At 47.5% G+C, this 23,677-nt stretch overlaps 2 protein-coding genes across 3 annotated transcripts; one reads left to right on the forward strand and one right to left on the reverse strand.

Moving 5' to 3' along the window:
• Positions 1–1,502: 1,502 nt before the first annotated feature.
• LOC309347496 (fatty acyl-CoA hydrolase precursor, medium chain-like) lies at positions 1,503–15,870 on the reverse strand. Its single transcript, XM_081872131.1, has 13 exons — positions 15,250–15,870; positions 13,085–13,289; positions 12,062–12,200; positions 11,515–11,648; positions 11,161–11,314; positions 10,709–10,810; positions 9,503–9,610; positions 8,238–8,369; positions 7,828–7,908; positions 6,901–7,048; positions 3,772–3,921; positions 2,159–2,231; positions 1,503–2,040 (listed from the first exon to the last, which is right to left on the reverse strand). Exons 1-13 carry the CDS (start codon positions 15,329–15,331, stop codon positions 1,863–1,865), a joined length of 1,686 nt encoding a protein of 561 aa, XP_081728257.1. The 5' UTR covers positions 15,332–15,870; the 3' UTR covers positions 1,503–1,862.
• Positions 15,871–16,809: 939 nt separating this feature from the next.
• Positions 16,810–21,603, forward strand: LOC309347503 (cytosolic iron-sulfur assembly component 2B-like). 2 transcript variants are annotated; one of them, XM_081872151.1, is made up of 5 exons: positions 16,810–17,068; positions 18,916–18,995; positions 19,843–19,968; positions 21,136–21,181; positions 21,389–21,603. In XM_081872151.1, exons 1-5 carry the CDS (start codon positions 16,918–16,920, stop codon positions 21,484–21,486), a joined length of 501 nt encoding a protein of 166 aa, XP_081728277.1. In that variant the 5' UTR covers positions 16,810–16,917; the 3' UTR covers positions 21,487–21,603. The 2 variants fall into 2 exon arrangements, with proteins under 2 accessions (XP_081728277.1, XP_081728278.1); XM_081872152.1 differs by lacking the exon at positions 16,810–17,068 and adding an exon at positions 17,408–17,440 and having other exon boundaries at positions 18,855–18,995.
• The last annotated feature ends 2,074 nt before the right edge of the window (positions 21,604–23,677 follow it).

Consider the following 23,677-nt stretch of genomic DNA (forward strand, 5'->3'; position numbering starts at 1 on the left):
GCAACCCTCCCACTTCAGGAAGCAAATTATTTAAGTCACTGTCCCTTTAAGTCTTCCAGCCACTGCTATGGGATGCTCCAGAACAGACTTCTCTGGGGCCATCTTGTTTTCCTCCCTGACTTCTCTCCACCACACTTCCCTTCTCCTTGTATTGGTTGCCTTTCTTCATTCCGGTGCAAAGCTCTAGATTCCTTCTTAAACACCTGTTTTCTCTTCTGGTTAATTATCTGTGTGGGGCTTTTTTTTTTCCCCTTCTTTGGGAGGATTTGAGGAGAGCAAAGGTTCTGAGCACCACACCATGCAGGGCTCAGGGCAACCTGTGAAGGGGTGCCTGCATTTGTCCACCCATCACCATCGCTTTTGGGGACAATCCACATTTGCAGGCTGCGGCTGGTTTGAAAAGGTTTATGTCTAGCACCTCCAATAACTCCAACACATAGCCACAAGTCTCTAACTGGGGAAAGTGCTTCCTCTCAGCACTTCCAGCCTTCCATTGCTTTCTACCTGCTTCATTTCCCAGGTCTCGCAGTCCTTTCTGCCCCTGCACAGCCCAAACATGGGTCATGTGCATTCCTGTTGTCTGTCCTGTCTGTCCATCTTCTACATCCTTAGCGCCCCTCCCGGCTCCTTAAATGGGAACCTAGTGGCATAGCATGGGTGGGGCCACAGCAGCGGTTGCCCTGGGTGCAAAATTCTTAGGGACACAAAATTTCAAAAAGAAAAAAAGTAGTAATAAAAAAATAGTGCACCTTTCCCCTTGCACAGAAAATCTCCCAATGTTTGTATGGGTGAACGGAGGAGCAGATTTGGGTGATAGCTGGTTGCCAGGGCACACTCAGCACAGGCTTTTTAAAGATACCTGCTCCTGACCAATCCCCCGTCCTGCTCTCCGCCATGCTTGACACTCACGGGGCACCATGACTGGCACTCGGGTAGGTTGCTGTGCCATTTCCCCTTTGTTCCAACCTGTCGGCGGGTGGTGCAGGGATATTTGCCTTGCCCCGGGTGCTGGCAACCCACGCTATGCCAGTGGGGGGATCTAAGCTGTTAGTCTGGACAGGGCGGTGTGTTTATGGAGTCCATGCTCCACTTTTCAACTGACTAGCCAATTAATTATCTGTAGCTGTTTGCAAAAAACAGGTGCAACTATTTTGGCACTATGTGATAATAAGCAGTCTTTTGTTTTTGTCCAAATTGGGGCAACAGGATGTTTTACTAACGTTCTCTGGTACACCATCACTGTAGGCCCAATATTTTGAAATATCACATTTCTGTTGTTACACGTTTGCATGTGTGTTGGTGCATAACAGGAACACATGGAGGTATGGGTCACGCACACAGTCTTGATACAAAACTGGGGGGGGGGATCTCTTTCATTTGCCCCTTTAAAAAACGAGAGGCTGCCCCATCAGCCTATTTGAGCCTTTTGTGAAGTGTGAAACTTTTGAAGGAAGACCAAGGAACAGACACTTTTCTGACCAAATAAATGGCATCCCTTTATTCTGAAAGTCTAAATGTAACACTATATTCATTTTTATAATTATTTTTCAAGTTTTGTAAATCAGAACTATGTTACTGTATACTTTTGACAATGCAAAGATCTGAAACTAAACATTGCATTAAACAAAAGGTAACTTTTATCTAGGCTTAGTAACAATGTGCATACCTCCTGCAAGAAAGGAACATAATTTACAAGATAGAGATGTTTATTTAACTAATTTTTCTATATTACCTACTCTCCATCATTTTGCAGCTCAGAATAAAGAAATATGCTGTATTTGTTTTGTGGAAAAATATATTTTGACAAGTAACTATCATTTGTCATTTTGGTGCTCTATTTATTGTCCATAGCTGCTTGTGAATTACAATTCTGTGTGTTTTCTTCTCACCTCATCCAGCTTCTCAGGGACAGTCTTTAGCCAAAATTCCACTTTTTTCTCTTTCAGCTTCATTGAAACTTTCTGCTTCAGATTTATCTCTAGATACTGCTCCTGGGTGTTATAGGCTGGCCACTCTACCAACCCTTCTCCATTTGGGTTTCTAGGAGCAAAACCAACAACAGACAATGTCTGTTCTGTCATGTCTGCCAAGGCATCCTACATGCCTTCCAGCCAGCCACACCACACCCCCATAACTATCACGGTGGCCCATGACTCACCCGCTGCGAGCAAAGTTAGCCCAATATTTCATCATGGTTCTGCTAAGAACTTTCTCTTCTTCCGTGGCATCACCTGAAGAACAGAGGGAGGGAAGTTCATTACACAGCTGGGATCGCTGGAAATACAAATCCACTCCCAACGGTTACCCAACCCAGTTCAGTAATTCATTCTCTGAAGCAGAATGTGGGGGGAAGGGGGAGTTGGAGGGGGCACACATGCTGCAGCATCCATCAGAATATCTGCAGGAAAGCTTGTGCGTGAAAAGGTGCCTGTCATTTGTAGTGATCTGCAAGCACTCCAATTGGAGAACAGCTTTTACCAAATGTGTTGTGGACTTTGAAGAAGCATGAACTCGGGCTAAAAGGAGAAACAAGCTAAAGGAAGGCATGCTTGCAAACCCTGTCCATGATCAACTCCTCCCTGGGAACCTTGGCCTTCACAGCCACTTACGGACTCACTGTTAAGCCTATGTTCGTGAAAGACAATCTTACTCAGCTACGAGTGATCTCCAAAGAAGAAGGTCTGTTTCAATGTGTAGTCTTGCCTGACAGCCCTGAGCCACATAGCTGGTGATGCTCTGTTCTGAAATGGGCAGGGAAACCTCACATGAATATATAGATTTGCCCATGTCAAGGCAGAGGCTGCAGAAGTGTTTGGATGTGATGGGCCAGGTGTCCTGGGGTTGTGCCGGAGCCATGCCCCAGGCCAAATGCCCAAAGGGGACTGAGGAGGAGAAAAGGCCACTCAAAACACTTGGCAGAGAGGGGAAAGTGAGGGGGTAAGCTGCCTCCCAGAGAGGCAGAGATGGGGAAGGCCTGGAGGTGGGAGCCTCCCTTGAAGCACAGCCCAGGGCTCATCCAGAGCTGTACTTGTCCTGTGCCTTGAATGTGTGGATCTGAGCAGGTTCCCGCTTGTCCAGGAAAACCTGCTCTTTAGCGATAAATTGGAGCAGGCATCAATCCGGAGATGTTTTCTCCAATTCGGCAGTAAAGATTGGGTTTTCGGTGGTGTGGGGGGAGCGGCTAGTTTGGATGAGTGCCAGTATCCTACTAGCTTCTCTTGCCTTACAGTGAAGAAGGAGGTGCCCCCCCATCCTCCCCCCACCCCCAGTTAAAGGTGAACTGGTTTGGGGGTTTTCTGGTCCTTGTGCGCCCTCTACTGACCACAGGTGGGAGTGGCTTCTTCCTGCTTCTACTTTCCCCCATTCCCACTGTTGGTTCTCTGCACTAGCAGAGCCCCAGAAAATGGGCCACCCCTATAAGAACCGCTCAGGCCCTTCCCATGTTCTGCGCCCAAAGGGAGCCTTGCTACATCACCCTTTGGTTTAAATTCACTTTGAATGTATTATATCCCTAGAAAACAACATGCAAAGTGTTAATTAGAAAAGCGAACAGGGCAGGTGATCAGTCTGTCCACCTCTGCTGCTAATTCTTAGCGTAATCTGTAGGCACCAAATCCCTGTCACGCCAAAAGGGTTTCAGCACTGCAGATGACGGCAAACCCAACAGGCTTTGGAGGGGGCGCCATGCCTGCCTCCTGTGCCTGGAAGCTGCCCTGCCCTACAGCAACCTCCCCCAAAAGTGAGTCCTGAGTCACAGAATAGCCCCTTTACCATGCAGGCGGATGTCACCAGTGAGAAACGGCCCTCCAAAGACGAACCCAACTTCGTCTGCATGATCCGCTTTCACGTAGTCTGGTTTGGTATCGTGGTACAAACTGGGACGGTGCTGGTACTCAAAGAAGTAAGTGGGAGCCCCGGTCTCTAAAGAGGGAACAAAAGGAGATGGAGGCTGAGAGAGAAGGCAGCAGTGCATTCCCTAAGGACGGTGGCTCCCTGTCCTTTGCCTTTCAGCTGCTAGAGAGGGGGCAGCCTTTGATTCAGGTCTGAAGGGTCTCCTGTACAATCAGAGGGACTTTCTGGTAAGATCCAGGGAGGCTTCATTTTAGCTCACCAGGCACTCTCTGCTTCAAAAAGCCCCAGGGGAAATTATAAGGCTTTCACATCTAAAAGAAAACAATGTTGGCACCCTCGGGCCAGCTTCCCTGTGGAGGACAGCTGGAATGCCCCCCTCCTTCCTTTTTCACCCACTTCACCTCTGCCAATGAGGAGCCAGAAAAGTGCCTAGAATAGACCTTTACAGAACTCAATGGTTTGTGGTCTGGGAGAAGGCAGAACCTCCTCCAGGTGCCCAGAGGCCTTCCAAAAACTGTGTGTAATTATGACAAGGCACTGTGATGTTGGGAACTTATAGATTATGGGGGAAACAGAAAGATCAGCTTCTTCGTGTGTCATCCCTGGCAGCTAGTACTGTACATATCAGAGAGGATTTTCCTGGCCTTGTGGAGTCAGTAGGGTCAACCCTTCCTACAGGCACGTGATCCAAAGCAGCTCCTTTCAGTCCACTCACACAGCCTCCTCCTCACACTGCAGCCTCATGACTTTGCCTCTTGAAGGGACAGCATGTTACTGCCCCCTGGGCCAGTCAAAATCCTGCCTGCTGAGGTCTGTACTGACTGAAGCTTCCAAGAGATCTCCAAAGGTCATTGGCTCAGAGGGGCAGCCATTCTTCCCTTCCCACTATCCCAGAACACCCCAGGAAACAGTGCTACTAGTTACATTCTTTTTCTGGGTGCTCCTGTGGGACATGCTGTTAGAAAAAGGGGAAAGGAAAAAAAATCCTCAGCCTGTTTGTTTTTAAAGGTAAAGTCACCCACCACTAAGGTTCTAAGATTTCAACTCTGGTCTTCATCTGACCTTGGGGGAGTTTCCACACCATCCCCATGGAAATGACCCCCAAAAGCAAAATACTTCTGATCACCTTTCAGCTGGCAAAATGGTCTGCAGCCACGAAGGCCGCTTGAGTCTCCTGCAACAAGTTGGATCCAGGAGAATCCCTCAGCTTTTTCGAGGCAGGGCAACCCTGTCCAGAACAGACTGTGCACAATTCCTCTGAATCTGGAGACCATCGGCCCACAGCCTTGTCAGGATGAGTTTCAACCCCACTTGAATGATAGCAGCCCTCAAAGGCTAGAGGTTGACAAACAGGGGAGGGAGGAGCATGTGTTTGGTTTGGTGGTTCAGAAAGATGCCACCAATGACCCCTCCACAGAAGCTGGACTGTCCGTACCTCAACACCAGGGGGCCTATCTTGCATGCAGAAGAGCTGAAGGTCCCACCTCCAGTGAAAAGGATCAGGACGGGAGGAGAGGAGAGGAGAGGAGAGGGGGAAACCCTCTCAGCGTCAGACACCAGAGAGCCACTGCTGGCATAGATGGACTAAATAAGCACAAGGACTTGATCCTGTGCCCCTATTCTCAGGAGCTTTGTCTAGCAGCTTGTAACACACTTTCCGTTTGCACAAAAACATTATCTCGGTCCGTAGAAACATACAAAGCCTATGAATCAAAGGCTTTGAAAAACTACCTTGCAGATTTAGTGCATTTGAAAAGAGAAACCCTGAAAAGATGCAGCCCTTGCACCAGAATCTCATGTTACTCCCAGTGGGACTTCTTCATGACCTGCTCCCAGTGGCTCAGTCAGCCTTCATCTTTGACCAGGCCTGTATCTGCTAATGGGTGAGGAAGTTCATACCTTGGCCTTTTTCACCCACAGGCTTTAGTCCAGTTCAGGAATGATTTACTCATCTTGTTGGTGCAGGGATCAAATAAGCTGGCATTGAACTCAGCCAAGTGTACTCTCCTTTGGTAAGCACAGAAGCCCACGTGACCCCCAACGATGGGGGGTGGGGATGTGCCTTGTGAGGAAGGTTCTGGGTGTGATTGCTCTCTCAGTCGCTGCTCAAGGGCTCACATAAATCACGTGCCGCAGAAAGCAAAGCTCTCCACTATAACCAGGCCAAGAAGCAAAGGTTAGAACTGACTAGGACTTATGTGCAACTGAGAAATAGTTGCAAAAAGCTTCTAACTAGGAAAGAAACGCCACACAGGAGCTGGGGAAACTTAGCTAGGAACTCTAACTGCAGCTACACAGAATAATGATTGCAATTTTGGGGTATCATCACAGGAGCCCTCGACAATACAGATGAAGGAAATAATTGCTGCATCCCTACAGTTACTTAGGAAAAAAATGTCTTCTGAACTTTCAGTGATGCGATTCATGAGCTGCAGAATGCCTACGTGATGTTTCCATCAGTGGTTTGCAAGAAGCAAATCTGGTATCAGAAGCAGATATTGTGCCTTATAGTACAATTTAAACCAGAACAATTTATTTACTGAAATACTCAAATAAAATGCTGACTGACAGTGCGTGACCCCTCTTGCCTATTTACTCACATGGATAAATCTGGTCTTCTCCCTCAAAGCAGTCGTGGTGCCAGCTTATGTAAATCTTAGACGCAAGGAATTACAAACCTACTGGATGTCATGAGTTTACAGTGTAAATTACTGAAGTGGCAGAGGGGGAGACGATGCTTGCTTGCCATGGCAGCACTTGGAAACTGCAAACACACACAAGAGCCCTGACTCCAGGCTCCCCACACTAAATTCCTGAAAGTCATTGATATCTGGAAATAATTTTGTTCCTTCCTCCAAGTAGAGCTGAACTCGAGAAATTACACAGAGAGTCTCTTGGAGTCAAACTCCAGACACCTCACAGTCTGGCTCCGGGGATCCTCTGAGAGAAATGGTGTGCCTCAAATGGCATGAGTCACAAGTGTTTTAATGTCAAGAGGAGACTTTATTATAAGTAACACCTGGCAGGGGCAGGGGACACTCTTTTTACCTCTGTGATACCGTAATGTTTTTATGGATGGGATAACAATGAACACATCTCCAATCAAGTCCAGGAACCCATCTCTGAGCTCATCCAGGTCGTTGGTGTCCCCAAGGTACTCATCAAGTACCATTGGCAGGAGTTCAAGTGGAATCCCCTGCGAGAGAAGAAAAGAGATGGTGGGAAATGGCCATTGCTGGGGCAGGGGTCCCCTCCTTTCCCAAACATGCCCTTTGTTACTTGATTTGTGCTACAAGTGTGTAAGAAGCAGGTTGACCGAGAAAAGCCAGCCGCTGGGGAGGGACAAATGAACTGGATGCTATTTCTGTTTCTGATAAATTTGCCTTGGGATTCTGGAAAGCACTCCCCTCCATGTTAGAGGGGGCTAAGAAGGGTGTGCTGGTGGAAGCCTAACTGGCCTTGGGCATCGTGTCTAGCCTACCTTGGGAAAGGGAGTCAAAAGGTTATTCTCCCCCCTCATACTCTGCCACTGCTACACCCATGTTCTTCTGAATGGAACCGAAGCAGAAGGCCCCCTCCCAGGATTGGGTCAGGAATGATCTGGGGGGCTTTGGGGAAGGCCACTGGCTGGGAACATGTGAGGGCTGTGAAGCTTCCCCCCCCCCCCCCGTAAGCAGCTGCTTCCAATGGCCTCAGGAGGAGAGGGACAGGGTTAGTTCCTTCTCTTGCCCCCTTCTCCTCCTCCTCTGCCAACCCTGCAAGCAACCATCAGAGCTAATGCCAGAGCTCCCATTCCATCCCTATGAAGTCAGGAGAGGACTCCTCCCCATCACCAGTCACCTCTCAGCCTAGGCATGAGTTGCCCCATCCAGGCAAACATCTACAGGGTGGTGCTCATAATCAATCCTATCTGCAGAAAATTTATTCTCAAAGTTTCTCAGAGAAAGGATGCAAATCAACAAAATAAATAGTTACCAAAATGGGGAGGATTGCTTCTGAAGTAGTACGGATTCTGTCCCTGTCTCCCACGTCCTTAAACCCTTCCAGGGTCCCAGTCTGCATCAAAAGAGAAAAGAAGGGTTATCTGTGCCTTTGAGAGAAACTGCAGAGTAATTCTTGGTTGGGAATGTTCATTTGTCCGTGTTATTTAATTATTAAAACATCTTTGTTGAGATCCATTATTGCCCACAGTGAACCAATTCGTCTCCAAGAACTTCTGCTTGAGAACATCTAATGAGTCTTTGGGGTCTAAAGGAGTAGGTTTATGCTTAGAAACCACCACCAACCATTAAATTCATAGCCTAGTTGTGAGGCCCCTCTTGTCACAGGGATTTCATGCAGACATTTGGGGGCAGAATGAAAAGGCCTTGCTAGCGGGATCTTACCACACGTGAATTCCAGCCAAATTCATGGTTGGTGACTCCGACCATGAGGGGCACAGCACTGACCTCCCTCCCAGCCAGAATCTCCTCTGGGGTCTTCGGCATAAACACACCATCCAAAGCTGGCCCTAAGCCCTGAGCAAAGGGAAGGAAAGAAGGTGTTTAACTGAAGGGCCCAGGACCACTCCCCACCCTCCACCCTGACCAAGCCAAAATAGTCCAGGAGGAATGAGGAGCTCAGCCTGTCTTAGCACCTCAGTTGCCTCTCCTGATTCAGATGGAGCAGAGAGGTAGAGCTGGGTGTCACCTGCCTATTGGCAGCACCTTCAAAAATCCTGATGACAGCTCCCAGCAGCTTCATAGATGTTCAATAGCATGGGGGACAAGATGGAACCATGAGTAGCTTCCCATGAGCAGAACCAAGGAAGTACAGTGCCCCCAAACCCTACTTCCTTGAGTGACTCCTGAAGGCTGTTGTGGTTAATGGCATTGAAAGCCGCCAAGAGATTGAGAAGAACAAGCAAAGTTGTATTCTCCCCATCTCTCTGCCAACTGTTTAGTGGGCACGATACTGCAGCCTCACCCTCTTCAGTGAGGTTTGGACCAAGTCTTACGCCGCCTGAGCTCTAGCTACCAACCCTCCTGTTTCAAGGCACGCAGGACACCAGAGCACCAAGAAAACTGATGTGCTCCACATTTTTTTGTCTATTTTTAGTTGTTTGTATTGTATATCACCTTGAGATTAATAAATCAATAATAATATTCTGATCAAATAAAATATCTATTTAAACATGTACACAAACATATATTTAAATCAAATTTCTGCACTTTTTATATTCTGTATTTATATTACAGTGGTAGCTTGGGTTACAAACAGACTCCACTAACCTGGAAGTAGTACCTCGGGTTTAGAACTTTACCTCAAGATGAGAACAGAAATTGTGCGGTGGCCACGCAGCGGCAGTGGGAGGCCCCATTAGCTAAAGTGGTACCTCAGGTTAAGAATGGTTTCAGGTTAAGAACAGACCTCCGGAACGAAATTAGTTCGTAACCAGAGGTACCACTGTACGATAGGACAAAAAGGAAGCTATAAGACGAGCTGGTCCATTCCTCCTTGCCCTCATAAACAGCAATACACATCTGGAGCAGAAGGTCTTAATGAGCACTCTAGGTGGTTCCCTTCACTGGGAGGGGAGAAACAACTGAGCAGGGCATCAAGGCCCCAGCATGGGGTGGGGGGTTCTTTCCCGACCACTCATGTCACTTACCTGCCTGCTAAGGTCAGCACTGATCAGCTCCTGCTCACTCTTCTTCCGGAGACAGTGGACTAAGGCGGCTGAAGTGGTCATCTCACAGCCAAAGATATGGGCAATTTTCTGTATACATACACAATGACAGGAACTCTTATCTGCTGCAACCTCTGGCACACTAAGCATTCAAAGGGTGGAGAACAGAGAACTCTCAAATGGCAAGTGCCAAAGATACCCAATCTTCTGTGTTGCCCTGGAACTTTCGGGGCCCCAATGACAAAAACTGTCATTTTGGGGTATTATTAACCTCTCTAGGTGACTACCCCAGTGCCCCTGATCTGAAGGAACAGCTTTCAGCAGGTTTCAGTGCCCTCCATATGTCCCTAAGAATGCTGGAGCCCTGGTGACAGAAAGCAATTGTTTTGCCTGTCCTTTTATCCCTGCCCCCAAAGAACAGGTGTTTTGAGTCTTTACAGTGCATCTTGTCCTCAGCTTGTAGGCCCCAAGACCAATATGCTCACATTAAAAATTCCCCAGTGTGTTATTTCCAGGCCCCTAGGAGCAGCCTGCCCATTGCCCAACCATCTGGGTTCATAGTGGGCATGAACGGCCCACCATCCTCACCCTATAGGAGTAAGGGCTCTGTCAGGGTGCTGAGGGACCCATTTTAATCACATCTCCATGGCAGGCCTCCTCCCGTCTATATACCAACAGCACCATACCTATGTGAGTGGTCCCTCTCCCTCAGCCGAAAGCAGCACAACATACCTCACACCTCCATTTCTAAAGGGCAAGAGTGCATATTGCTACTACCTGGTGCCCTTTTGTTTTACTCCAGATTGGCCCTGTGCCACACCTGTTACCTGTTACTAATTCCAGTCATGGCACTGAGAGAGGCTGTGGTGGTGGGTTGTGGTGAGATCTCGTGAGATTTCAGTAAGATCTTGGCAAGAGCTCACCGGAAGTTGCCACTGCTTCGTTTCTGCCAGAGGTGGAGGCAGCAAGAGGGACAGGGTGCCTGCAGGGCACTACCTTTTGGGGTTCCACCGCCTGGGACGGTTGCCTCAGGATGAGAACAGAGCCGGCCCTGCCCTGCATTCATGACACTGGGGGACTCCACCCAACTTTTGCTACCTGGGCCGTGTTTAAAAAAGAAAAGAAAAAAAACAGCATCCTTGGGACAGAAAACATTTTGGTCTCATCTGGTCAAACAAACAAACCTACTTCAGCAGACTTAGACCTGTTCTGGAAGACTATTGGAAGCTGTGAGACACCGCTCTCCAGGATGGCTCTGTGGAATAAACCCTTTGACAAGGGAGACATAACCTGGCAGAGGAGAAAGGACACCATTGGCAACAGACATTATGCCCTGCCACTGACCTAACAAAAGCGCTGAACATCAAATTAGGCCTCTGAGTCCCCATAGAATGTACACCTATTGCACCCAATTCCTTCTTCCTAATCTTTCCTGTAGCCAGAGCAAAAAGGGCCACTTTATGCACCATGATTACATGGGTTCTGCAAGTTAGCAGTGACTGCTACCCCCACCCATCCTTTCCACAGCTTTGAGAGTATGTCAGAGATCATTATTTTATGTTTTGTAAAATGTCCACCTGAGAATTAAGCAGTCTATTACTATAATAGAAACCCCCACCATATAACATTTTGGAACTCACATGGGCTGAAGCACTCATGGATCCAGCAGAGACACCAAAGAGAGTCACCAATTCCGGATCGCCCCCAAAAGCTCCGATGTTTTCCTGGATCCACTGGAGAGCTGCCACCTGGTCCAAAAGGGCCCAGTTCCCTCGAGCACTCTCGTCCCCTGTGCTGAAAGGAAAGCGTTGGCAAGGAGCAGCAAGCTCAGCGCTCGGGTGGATTTTGGAGAAAAGGTTGGCACTTTGAGTCAATGCCAGGTCCTTCCGAGGGGTTTCGGATGCACAAGTGGAGAGAAGAGCTGACCCGACAGGTCAACCCAAAGCCCCTCTAGTGAAATGGGCCCTGGAATACCTTTAGCCAAAGCCTCTTACCTGAAGAACCCCAAAATGCCCAGCCTGTACTGAAGGATGACCACCACCACATCTTCGTAGGCAGCTAGCGCGGAACCATCAAACCTGGAAGCTGCCCCAAATATCATGTTCCCTCCGTGAATCCATACCATCACCTTCAAAAGAACAGGGGCGGCAGGGAATGACCGGAAGGTCGCTAGAGAGCATTTTTCATAAAATGTTTTTGAAATAAATAGCACATAATAATTGGACATGTAGACAATTTCATAATGGATGGCGAAGATGCATCATCACAGTCAGGCAATTTTGCAACAACAGACCTCGCGACCATTTAGTTTTGCGTGCAGATCAAGATGCAGTCATCCAGTTTTTATTTTATTTTATTCAGAACAATTAAAGAAAGGATGTGGCGTAACCAATCAAAATTGCCCTTTGTAAGAACACGAGAGGCAGAAGAGTCTTCAGAGTAAAATGACATTGGCAAGAGCCACTGCCATCAACCCAGAATCTGCTGCCAGCCCCCTTGCTTTGCAACACTGCTTTCAGTCCATTTAAAATATGTGCTTACTGGCAACTTGGATGCCTTGGAGGAATCTGCAGGAGTATAAATGTTTAAATACAAACAGTCCTCAGAACTTCGGAAGGGCGGGTGCTTTTCTTTCCATCTCTTCTGAATTCCTTTGAGTATATCCAGATCCTGGGGGCACCTGCGGAAAGGACACCCCCACACTCAGCAGTACTTTGGAAATAACAGAGTGAACATACTAGCTCAAATATAAAGATAATAATTTGCAAGAGGTCACAAGAGGTGGAGTCAGGGAGAAACTGACATTGGCCAGTTTAAAGGTTTACTGGCAAAGCTGTGGACTTAATCATCTGTTCTTAGTTTTTTGTTTTTTTAAAAAGGGCAACAAGAAAGGGGTCTTCTTGACACTCTAATCTTAGAAAATGGATGACAATGTTTCAGTCAATCAGAGCAGGAGCACTCAGCCTTTCTGTTCAGAGAATTCAGTATAAATTGTTTTAGTCTGAAAACAGGATATCCTCTGTTAATAGATCTAAATGCTGGGAATATAGATGTCTTAGGAAAGATGTGCTATAAATGTGATGGGACTATTAGCCTTCACAAGCTTATTGGAACATAATATTCCATGCCTTCTCTCAAATAATTAACCACCCTGAGTTTGGAGCCCATTAGCATTGAATTAATATCATTGCAAATTATTTGTCTAACATGGTCAAATAATTAATTATGAATTTATTGAATGCAGCTAAAATGTTGTGGGATTAACAGCCTCCAAAGGCTAAGGGCTGGTTGCTGAAACATCTGGACTGCTCCGACCCATTAAGGTTGCAGATAGTGGAATTTCTGTGGTGTCCATGTTAAGTTAAAACAGAATTTTTTTTTCAGCAATTAGACCTGTTTTGTTTCCAGTGATTTCTTTCTCAAAAAATATAAAATGAATGAATTCTTTAAAAAAAGATGATGATGAAAACATGCTGGTGGTTCGCAGCACCTCCCCTCAAACATTCCTCTGCTGGTTTTTATTTCCCCAGTGCAGCCAAGAGGATCCAACTGCATCTCTCTTACACCGCTGGGTACGTGGTAGCATCTCTCACGCCATCCCATGGCTCAGGCGGTTGAGGTGAGGAGAATCTCAAGGAGCCAGTGGGAGGATTTGCAAAGGGGATGCCTAGGAAGACATCGACCAGCCGCTCTGTGCCCTTTACACTTGCTTGCGTCCCTCGAAGCCGTCCATATTTTGTGGCCACTTCTGGGTGGGCGCCTTCTGGACCTACACAATGCGTGCATACAAATAAAGTTTTTTTAATGTGTGAAATCGCAAACATAGAGGCAAAAGTATAGAATTATATAAAACCAGGGGGCCAGAGAGCATTGGGCCTGACCACGCCCCTCCCCTAGAAAGGATCTGTGCAAAGCCAAAAGCAGCCTCCCTTCTCCCACCACACAAAGGACATGAGAGCAGCCATCCTCTGCAGTCAGCACTTTGAGTTAAAGTGGGTTTTCTCTGGTTGTAGCTTTTTAAAAATATACTATTTCATTTTAAATGTTGGCAGCTTTTTCTGTTTAATGCCGTTTTATGAAAGAATCTTGCAGACAACAGCCCTGAGGATCATCCCAAAGAGAGTCCTGCAGTCACCTGGTAAAAACCATGAAATTGGGGAGCTGGAGAGGAACCCGAAGGTCATCTAGCCCAACCCACTGCAATGGAGGAATCTCAACTAAATTAACTATATGGCCATCCAACCTCTGCTTTAAAACCTCCAAAGAATGAGAGTGCACCACATCTCATGGGAGTCTGTTCCACTGTCGAACAGCGCTTACTGTGAGAAATATCTTCCTGAGGTTGAGTCAGAATCTCATTTCTTTTAACTTGGAGCCATTGGTTTGGTTCCTAGCCTCCAGAGCAGGAGAAAACAAATTTGCTCTATCCTCCATGTGACAGCCCTTTAGATATTTGAAGATGCCTATCATGTCTCCTCTCTGTTTCCTCCTTACCAGGCTAAGAATAGCCAATACCCAATTCCCTCAACTGTTCCTCATAAGGCTGTGTTTCCAGACCCTTGATTGCCTTCCTTGGCACATATTCCAGCTTGTCAATACTCTTCTTAAATTGTGGTGCCAAAAACTGGACACAGTATTCCAGGTGTGGTCTGACCAAGGCAGAACAGAACAGGACTATTACTTCCCTTGATTGGCACACTCTACTCCTCTTGATGCACCCTAGAATAGCATTAGGTTATTTTGCAGCTACATCACACTGTTGACTGATGTTAAGCTTGTGGTCCAGTAAAACTCTAGATCCTTTTCACATGTACTACTGGCAATCTTATAAGAACATGCGGTGCAGAGGATAGTGTAAATAAAATGCTATAGAGCCTCCCCCAATGGCTTTGGTCCTGAAGCCAGCACATGCAGTTAAGTGGCGGGATATCACTTGTTTTGATGCCTTTAGCTATCAGGAGGTGGGGAAGTCTTCAACCAATGCAAATTGCCTTTCCCTGCCTCTCCACCACCCTCACCTCCTATTGGTAAATCTTCATCGTACCACTGTCATCTCCAACCCATCCCTATGCATTTTCCAGATACAGTACAATGGGCTTTACTCCCAAGTAAGAGAGGAAACGTAAGAGAGCACATCACAGAATCAATTTCTAGTCCCTCTCCTCTCTCTCTCTCTCTCTCACACACACACACAACTCCCTCGCCCAAATCTTTTTTAAATCCAGCAACCATTCCCCCCGCCCAGATGAGTGGCAGCTGGAGCAACTGAAGTGCTCTTATGCAGAGTGTCAGACACAGGAATGAGATGGGCTGCTGTTTGCAAGAGAGGGGTGAAGGGTGGGAGGGAGCTGCTGGTGAATTCTGAGCTGTATTTCTGAATAACGCATGAAGATGCTCTTAGATCAAGTCAGACCATTGATCTATCTTGCCAGAACTGTCTGTGATTGCCAGTGGCTTGCTGGAGTTTCTGACAGGGGCTTTCCTAACCCTACCTAGAGATGCCACTGGGGATTGAAGCTGGGGCCTTCTGCATGCAAGGCAGGTGTTCAATTACTGAGAAATGTCACTGTATCTTCTACAGACTAGAATAATAATACAAAAATGGTGTAACTGGAAAAATGTAAAGAGGTGATTGACACAGACAGAGATGCTCCTCTTCACTCTCCTCAAGAGTGGATTGCAAGGGGCTATTTCACTCTTTATCAGTCAAAATAAAACACTCCCCTTACCTTTGCCTTCAAGGATTCTGAAGCCAACAGTGCTAATTGCAGCAACCCAGAACAGGGCACACCAGGGGGCTGATGCCATCATGCTTTACTGCCCCTGGGCCGCTGCGCCTTTATATGCTTTCAGGGCAGGGTACAAAGATCGGCATCCCTTACAAAGAAAAACCGGGAAAACGTCCAGATACACCTAGCATCAAGCTATAATAACACCAGACCAGTGATTCAGCTTTCAACAAAAGGGAAACATTAACTGCAATGTGAGGAAAGGTTACACAAAAGCTGCCAAACCAGCTGGCGCCAATGGAAAGGGCAAAGTCTAAAGCAGGAAAGGGTGACCGTGCCTCGCTCAGGCCCTCTTTGGCGGGCATTCCTGCCAGAGGAGCGGGAAGGAACATGTGGTGGTCCTTTGGGTGCTGTGAAGGGTGAGAGGAAGGCTCCTAGGAGGATAAGTCAACACCTCTTCCCTCACTCCCTCTCCTCCCCTCCAAGTAAAATGTTAACTGATGAGGGCAGATCCACGTCATGCATTTAAAGGGCATCCAAACCATGGGTCAGCAACCTTTTTCAGCCGTGGGCCGGTCAACCACTCCTCAGAGCATGTGGTGGGCCGGACTTTATTTTGAAAGAAACAAAAAGAACAAATTCCTATGCCCCCCAAAATAACCCAGAGATGCATTTTAAATAAAAGGACACATTCTGCTCATGTAAAAACATGCTGATTCCCTGACCGTCCGTGGGCCAGACTGGGAAGGCAATTGGGCCGTATCCAGCCCACGGGCCTTAGGTTGCCTACCTCTGATCTAAAGCATACAGTTTCCCTATCAGCCTTTCTCAACCTGTGGGTCCCCAGATGTTGTTGAACTACAACTCCCATCACCCCTAGCTAGCAAGGCCAGAGCTCAGGGATGATGGGAGTTGTAGTCCAACAACATCTGGGGACCCACAGGTTGAGAACCGCTCTCCTGGGAACTGTAGTTCGATAAGGGCGATGGACATTGTAGCCCCCTGAGGGGGAAGCGACAGGTTTTTTTCCCCTTCTTGCTGCAGGTAGCTTTCTCCACGGGGTGGGAAATGCGGCTTATGGGCTGAAAAGTGGCCCTCGGCCTCCACCCATTTCCCTTTCACAGCAGAGGCCCCCCCCCCTTCCTGGTGACTTTTGGGGCTCCGAGAGGACTTTTTTCATTAGTAACCCTCAGCCTGCGACTCTCACAGTGGACCCTCGGCTGCTGGGTGGCCTTCCTGGCAGGGAGGCTGAAGCCGCAAAATCCTGCACTGAACAGGCAGGTGCGACTGGATGGCCTCCCAGGGACCCTTCAAACCGCGCAAGAAAGGCAGAGGCGGCAGTTGCCCAAGGTAAGGGGAGAGAAGTCTGTATATGCTCAGGGGCTACTATCTGTCTGTGCACGAACACTCAGGCGTTTCCTCCCAGCAACTCGCACTTCTGCAGCGGGGAGAAGGAAAATTAGAAACAAAGCGAACCCGGAAGCTCCCGCTATAGGCAGCGAGATGGGCTCTTCTACATTCTTAGCTCCACTGCAGTAAGGCTGAGCGCGTTACCCAAATACCGGAAGCGCGTCACGCCGAAGCCATCTCCGCTCAGCGTCCTTCCGGTGCAGGGAAGCGCTTGGCAACGGCGCTCGGTCTAGTGGGCTGAGTGCCGCCGCCGTCGCCATGGTGGGCCAAGATCCGTCTGCCTCGCCGGCGGGCGGCGCCCTGGAAAACGCGAACCCGCTCATCTACCGGCGCCAGGGCGAGCGGCCCGTCACGGCGCGCGAGGAGGACGACGAGCTGCCCGACGCCATCGACGACCGGGAGATCTTCGATATCCTCAGCTGAGCCCAGCCGGGGTTCGCCTGCCAAGGGGGAAAGTCTCCCTGGGGCGGAGGGGGCGGGCCCGGCGCTTCTCGTGGTTCTTAGGGCTTCTCCAGTGGCTCGTGGAAGTGGCGCCTCCCGCTTGCAGCGGCGCCTGGGTTGGGGTCGGGAAGGCGGGTGCGGAGCCGGGCAAGAGGGGCTGAGCCCTGGGAGCCCGGGCTGGGGCTCTGGGTGGAGCAGGCGCGGTGGGTTTGTGTCCGGGGTGCGCGGATCGTGTCACTTTCACACGCTTTCACTCAATAAGCAGGTCGGTTGAATAGTCACATCGATATACTGTACAGTAGTCGTTTCTTAACGCACTTCGATGCGTTTTTCGAGCCGAGTAAGTTACAATCTGTCAGGAGGAGGCAAGTTCTACCTCATGAACCTATTTAGATTTCTTTGAGGGTGTCAACAAGCATGTAGATAGAGGTGATCTGGCTGACATGGAGCACTTGGACTTTAAAAAAAGCTTTTGATGAAACCCCTCACCAATGACTCCTGCATAAGCTTAGCAGTCGAGGAATGGTAGGAGAGGTCCTCTTGTTTAAGCTGCAGGAATGAAAGAGTAGGAATAAACGGACAGCTTTCCAAATGGGGAGATGTTGAAAATTGAGCCCTCCAAGGATCAGTGTCGGGATTGTGCTCTTTTAAATTGTTTATAAATGATTTAGAATTAGGGATTAGCAGCAAGGAGGCAAGGTTTGCCGGTAACATTAATTTTTTCAGATTGTTAAAATGAAGTGTGTGTGATCGTTTGGAAAGGAATTGAAAACAAAATTGCCGGTATCGTACCATGCAACTGCTCTTTGAACACTCTGTGACATTCTGGTTGCCTCACCTCCAAAAGGATATTGTACAGGAAATGGTCTGTAAAAAGGTAACCAAAATGATTGAGAATGGACTAAATTGGTCATTAGCCCAATTCAGCAGGCCTTTATTTTTATTATTTACTATTTATTGAATTAATATACAGTGGAACCTCACTTTACGTACCGCCCTCCTTACGAATGCTTCGGGTTATGAGCTCCGCTAACCCGGAAGTAGATGCTCACGGTTGCGAACTTTGCCCGGGATGCAAGTGACAGTTGCGTGCCGGCAGCACAGCACCAGCGGGAGGCACCATTAGTGAAAGCGTACCTCGTGTTAAGATTGGTTTCGGGTTACAAACAGACCTCTGGAATGGATTAAGTTCATAACTGGAGGTACCACTGTACCGCCCTATACCCGGGGTCTCAGGGCAGTTCACAGAATAAACTTTTTAGGCACAGAGCAGGTCTATATCAGGTTTGTATTAGAAATAGCACAGATTGATTTCCTCAAGCATCTCAAGTTTTTAAAGTTGTATTTGAAAGCTGGTGGTCCCTTGCTGGCATTCAGCAGGTAACTCAGGGTTCTCATGCAAAAATTCCTACCAGGGTGTTATCATCTCAGAAGAAAGAGAAAGTGGCATTTAGTAGAGAGGGGAGGATTGCATAAAGCAGAGATGGAGAATCTGTGGTCCTCCAGATATTGGACTATAGTGCCTATCACACAGGCTGATGGGAGTGGGGAATCCAAGAGCATAAGGAGGGCCATAGAGTCCCCACCGCTGGACTAAAAAGATGTTTTCTGATAGTGTGCAGTTGGCCTCTCTAAAGAGGTATTGGCCAACCTGTTTTCTGCATTGGTTGCTGTTGGGAAGGCTTGAGCAGTTTGTCTTCGTTGGGCAACATTTGGGAAGCTCCCATCTTAAATGAAGAATTGCATCCCCACAGGGCCTGTTGCTTTGTGCCTGGCCATGCTTTGCTAGTGGAGTGTTTTTCCTTGACTTTCTACATCTCATTCGTTCCATCAACGACCCAGAGCATCCCTTAACATTAGAAGAACTAAACGTCGTAGAACAAGTTCGAGTCAAGGTGAGTGTTGTTGGCCTTTCTCTGCCTTTTCCAAGCTGTAGAGAAAAAATGGCCACTTTTTGAGCCAGAGGCTGGCTGAACAGGCTGTAGCCCATGTCACTAAATTCATGAAAACCAGGTACAAACAGATCCTTTAGGAGAGATGCAGCTTCAAGGAAGAACAGGTGTCTTTCCAGTTTTGCCTGGCCTGATTCTTAAATTCCCCATTTCACTTCCCCACTGCCCAGGAGGCTTTTTATATAACTGCACCTGTGTGACTTATCCAAGCTGCTACCATCATGGCCTACGGTGATGCCCCCTCCCATCTCACCACCACCTGGTTAGCTCAGTGGCCCTTGGCTCAGACTCAGACACTATATTCTTTTATATAGTGTAAGTGTGGGGTTTTGTGTCAGTGTCAACTGGGTAGGTTCTCTTTCTATTCACTTATTACATTTCCTTGGTGGTGAGAGGGATGGGGGTGGGGCCAGGGTGTTGGCTGTCTGTAGTTGGCTGCAGTGAGGTTTGTTTGCATTTGTGAGCGGGTGGGATTGTTGGGTCAAGTTAGCCATATTGATTCGTATGCTGTGGATGGGTTCTTGTTGGGCTATGTATGTGATAAAGCGGAGCAATTTGGGGGTGAAGGTGTTCTCTTCTATTTGTCCATAGGTTGCTTGGTTTTCTTTGTGAATTCCTGGGCATCATCTTCAGACTGAGAGTCTAATTCTCAAAGTACAAATGCAGAGTTAGTAAGATGCAATGAGACAAGCCAATTAGCTCTTTTTCCAATTAGAAGAGCATTTTATGTGGTTTAAATTATGACTCTCTAAAAAAAAAAAGTGATTGTGTCGGGATGGGTCTTTCACAGGTAAATGATGCTGAGAGCACCGTTTCAGTGGAATTCACCCCCACCATTCCTCACTGCAGCATGGCAACATTAATTGGCCTTTCAGTCAAAGTGAAGCTGATCAGATCCCTCCCAGAAAGGTTTAAGGTGAGTGGGTTTAAATGGCCAAAAGGGCGATGGAGAAATTCTGTTTTCGTTGCATTGGGTGGACATGAGGGGCCTTTGGGGCTGTTGAGGCATTGCTCTTGAGTGATCAGCTGGAAGTAGAATTGTACTGGTAGTTCTGCTTTTACAGTGTCTGCATTCCCCATTGCAAACCTGCAGTGCTCACCAGCCATGAGCAGAAATTAGAATTCTGCAGGGGATAGAAAGTGCGGTGGCAGCTGCAAGTTCCTGTAGCTCCTCAAAGCATTGAAAACCAAGACAAATGTGGGAGACAAAACAATGAGCTGGGTCAGCAACCTTCAAGGGGAACTCCAAAGTGCTGCTTTGACTTGACATTCTAGAGTGTTGTGAAGGTGTTGCAGGGGATGGGGTGGGGATATAAATTCAAACAGCCAGTGGTGCCAGAAGACTTGATCTGCCCTAGGAAAGGGCCCCCAGACAAACAGCTCGCCCTTGGGGAGTAGCTCCTGTTTGTGAGACCACTGCTTGGCTCCCAAGAGGCAGCAACTACAGCACCCTGGAAAGCAGCATGAATTTCCTCCTTACTTGCTTCCAGTGACTCCCAGTTTCAGAAGCTCTTGCTCATCTTGGCACTTGACAGGCTAGGCATCAAAGGGATATGTGGGCTTTCCTTCTCCCCTTTGTTTCTATTAAAGCACCTGAGGCTACCAATTGCAGGATCCCATGCAGCTTTTTGGAATTTGACATGCTGTAAACCAAGTACCGTTTTTTCAAATCAATAAGGAAAGGGGTCCCTGGCTGCCCCCCAGCCCCACCATTGATCAGATGCCTTCTTTCAGTTGTTTCAGCCCTTCCACTCCTGCTCCCTAGTGGCTTCTTCATATCCAATGGTGGTGGGGCATTCCAAAGCTTTTGATCAAGGCATTCTGCCCAGCCAGAGTATTTATCCCACTAGAAGAATTCTTGGGTTGGAATTAGAAACAAAGAAACTGCCAAAGTGTTAGCGCATCCTCACCAATGAGACACAGAATGGAAGGGAGGGAACTGGTGATGGTGTGTATCTGAGCAACCAAATTAAATTAAGGTAAAATTGGATTAGCAAGGTATAATTTTATTATTCCTCCAGCTGGTTCAACCTGGGGGAATGTTATTTGGTGACACAAATGATGCTTCTTTTCTTCCTCCCAGGTGGATGTCCACATAACCCCTGGAACACATGCCTCAGAGCATGCAGGTACGTTTGAAATTCACCACAAAATACCCCTCAGAATAAGTCACTTACATTCCCTTCTATATTTGTTTTGAAGCAAAGCTGGAAGGGAAGAGTACAAATACCACTTGGAATTTTTTTGGTGGGGTCCTAGCCCTTGAGCTATACAGCAGAGGAGGATGGATGGATGAATGTCTTCACTAACTCCTCTTGTGGGGTTCTTTTTCACAGTAAACAAGCAACTGGCTGACAAAGAGAGAGTGGCGGCTGCCTTGGAAAACAACCACCTGTTGGAAGTGGTGAATCAGTGTTTGTCTGGGCGCCCCTGATAATGCATGCTGGGTGGGGTTGGGGTGGGAACAAGCAGGAAATGCTCTTGTACTTGTATGTGAATAAAATAATTGTGATTGTTTTGTTTTTAAATAAAGACAATACCCTTTTCCCTACTTAAGCTTGTCTAAAAGTATTGGATTAGAAACACACGTGAATCTGAAAAGTAAATCATGAAAACTGAGGAACGTGTTTATATAGTATAAATTGAGGACTGGACATCAAAATACCACTTTTACAAAGCTGAATATTTTATAAAGGTCTGAATGTTTCTGGTTTAGAAACATTCCCACGGACAAAACTTACTGTTCTTGGGTGGCTTAGAAAACAAGGTGGAAGAAAATCCTGCAACCAAGTAAAATCCTATTTTATAAATGTGCTTCCATCTTTTAGGAAATGGGAGGGCACTTGGAAGGAGATTTTGTCAGTTATGAAAGAGGACAGATAGATAGACAGGTGTGTTTTCCAGAGCCTTGGCAAACAGGGCACATGATAGACAGACAGTATCTGACATTCTGCAACTGCATTGACACATCCTACCACATTTTATGGAGATGGCTATGGCTGCTGTTTAGCCTTCAGATTGAGGCAGTTGCAGAGGCAGCCTGGTGGGTGAAATCTACATGTGTAGGAAGGATTTGATACCAGGGGTCAGGATTGCCCAAGACCCTTTACATTGAAAGGGGTGGGTTGTACCATCCATAGGTTCATGACTGTTGGTTGCTTACTGGAGGGCTAGTAGAAGCTGGTGAAGGAAATAGCATGGGGTGTGGTGGGAGATGCCCCTTCTCATTAGTCAAGGCGGGGGGCGGGCACATGTGACTTCTTTCTAAAGTATTCACAGAGCAAAAAGGTTACCCTCCCACTTCAGTCTGAGCAAGGATTTCAGCTTGGCAGTGCATGACGATTTCTGCCAACCTCTCCAGCTAAGCACAACAAAAGCAGAGGAGAGTCTTTATTGAATGGAGCAAAATCCGTTTTACACCAAGGAGCCCAGCAGTGGAAATGGCTTTGACAAACAGTGTAGAAGCACAGGTAACATCACCCCCCAGTTGAGGTAGCATCGCAGGATGGAAGGGGTTGTTTTAATATGAATTTATATGTCACTTAATGCCAGAAGAGACTGTTAAAGCAACAGCTTCAGACTTGACACCCAAGGTGGCCCCTGTGCACCTTTGCTCCCTCAGATTCTCCCATTTTATTTGCTTGAGAAACACTACCAAGGTCCTTGGCTCCATTTACGAAGGACCTGCCCTTGCTTATCAAACACATCCTTTTCTAAGCTAAAGCTACCTGCCCTCCCACACCTCCCTTCCTTGCCTCCCTCCTGCTTCAGGGTGGCCACCAGTCTCTCTCTGCACCTCCCCCAAAATCCTTGGGCACAAACATGTTTGGCTGTCAAAAGCACAGCTGAAGCAACCCCAGAGCACCCATCACACTGCACATGCCAACTACAGACAACTGCTTACACTGGACAAAAACTTTTGTCAAAGGACTAGACGGAGCTACTTGCGTTTACTCATGGACCAGCAGGTCTTTCAGAGAAAGCAGCTTCCTGCATTCAAGGCTGTGGAGTCCTGCTGCATTCAAAGTAATTCAGGAGATGTTGAGTGCAGCTCATTGCCTGGCTTGTGAGCTCCCAAGGCACCTGCCTGGTTGGAAGCAAAAGATGCTGGCCAAGAGAGAAAGATCTCTGTCTGATGCAACAAAGCAAGTTTTTCTGAAAAGCTGCAAGCTGACTGAGATGGATATGAAACACACCTGAAGACATTTTGTAACTTTGCGTAAATGGGTTCTGTATCTAATTCTTGGCGGCCAAACCCTGGAAGACATGTCCTTGCGGCGGCTGGTGACCTCTGCGCCTGCTCTCTCTCAGTCAAATGGTTGAATTGGTGAACCAAACACACTGGCTTGTGCAAACACAGGACAGTCAACCTCCCTTAGAATTGCCTTTTTTGTTTTAGCAGGATCAAAAGTGATGACTGCCAGCCTGCTCCGCAGAAGGGGAACATGCCACATTCCATGTATCTTGAGACATTTTGAAATTACTTTAAATGGCTCCAGATTGGAACACTCAGCAGACCACCTGCAAAGGTTTCTCCTTGAATAGCTGGAAGACTGCTTCATCCCAGTCTTCATTCACCTAATATTCAACCAGAGACCCCAATAAATAAAGAATAAATAGTAGGC

Source organism: Podarcis erhardii, assembly GCF_964252035.2.
Source record: "Podarcis erhardii genome assembly, chromosome: 7".
Lineage (NCBI taxonomy): Eukaryota > Metazoa > Chordata > Lepidosauria > Squamata > Lacertidae > Podarcis > Podarcis erhardii.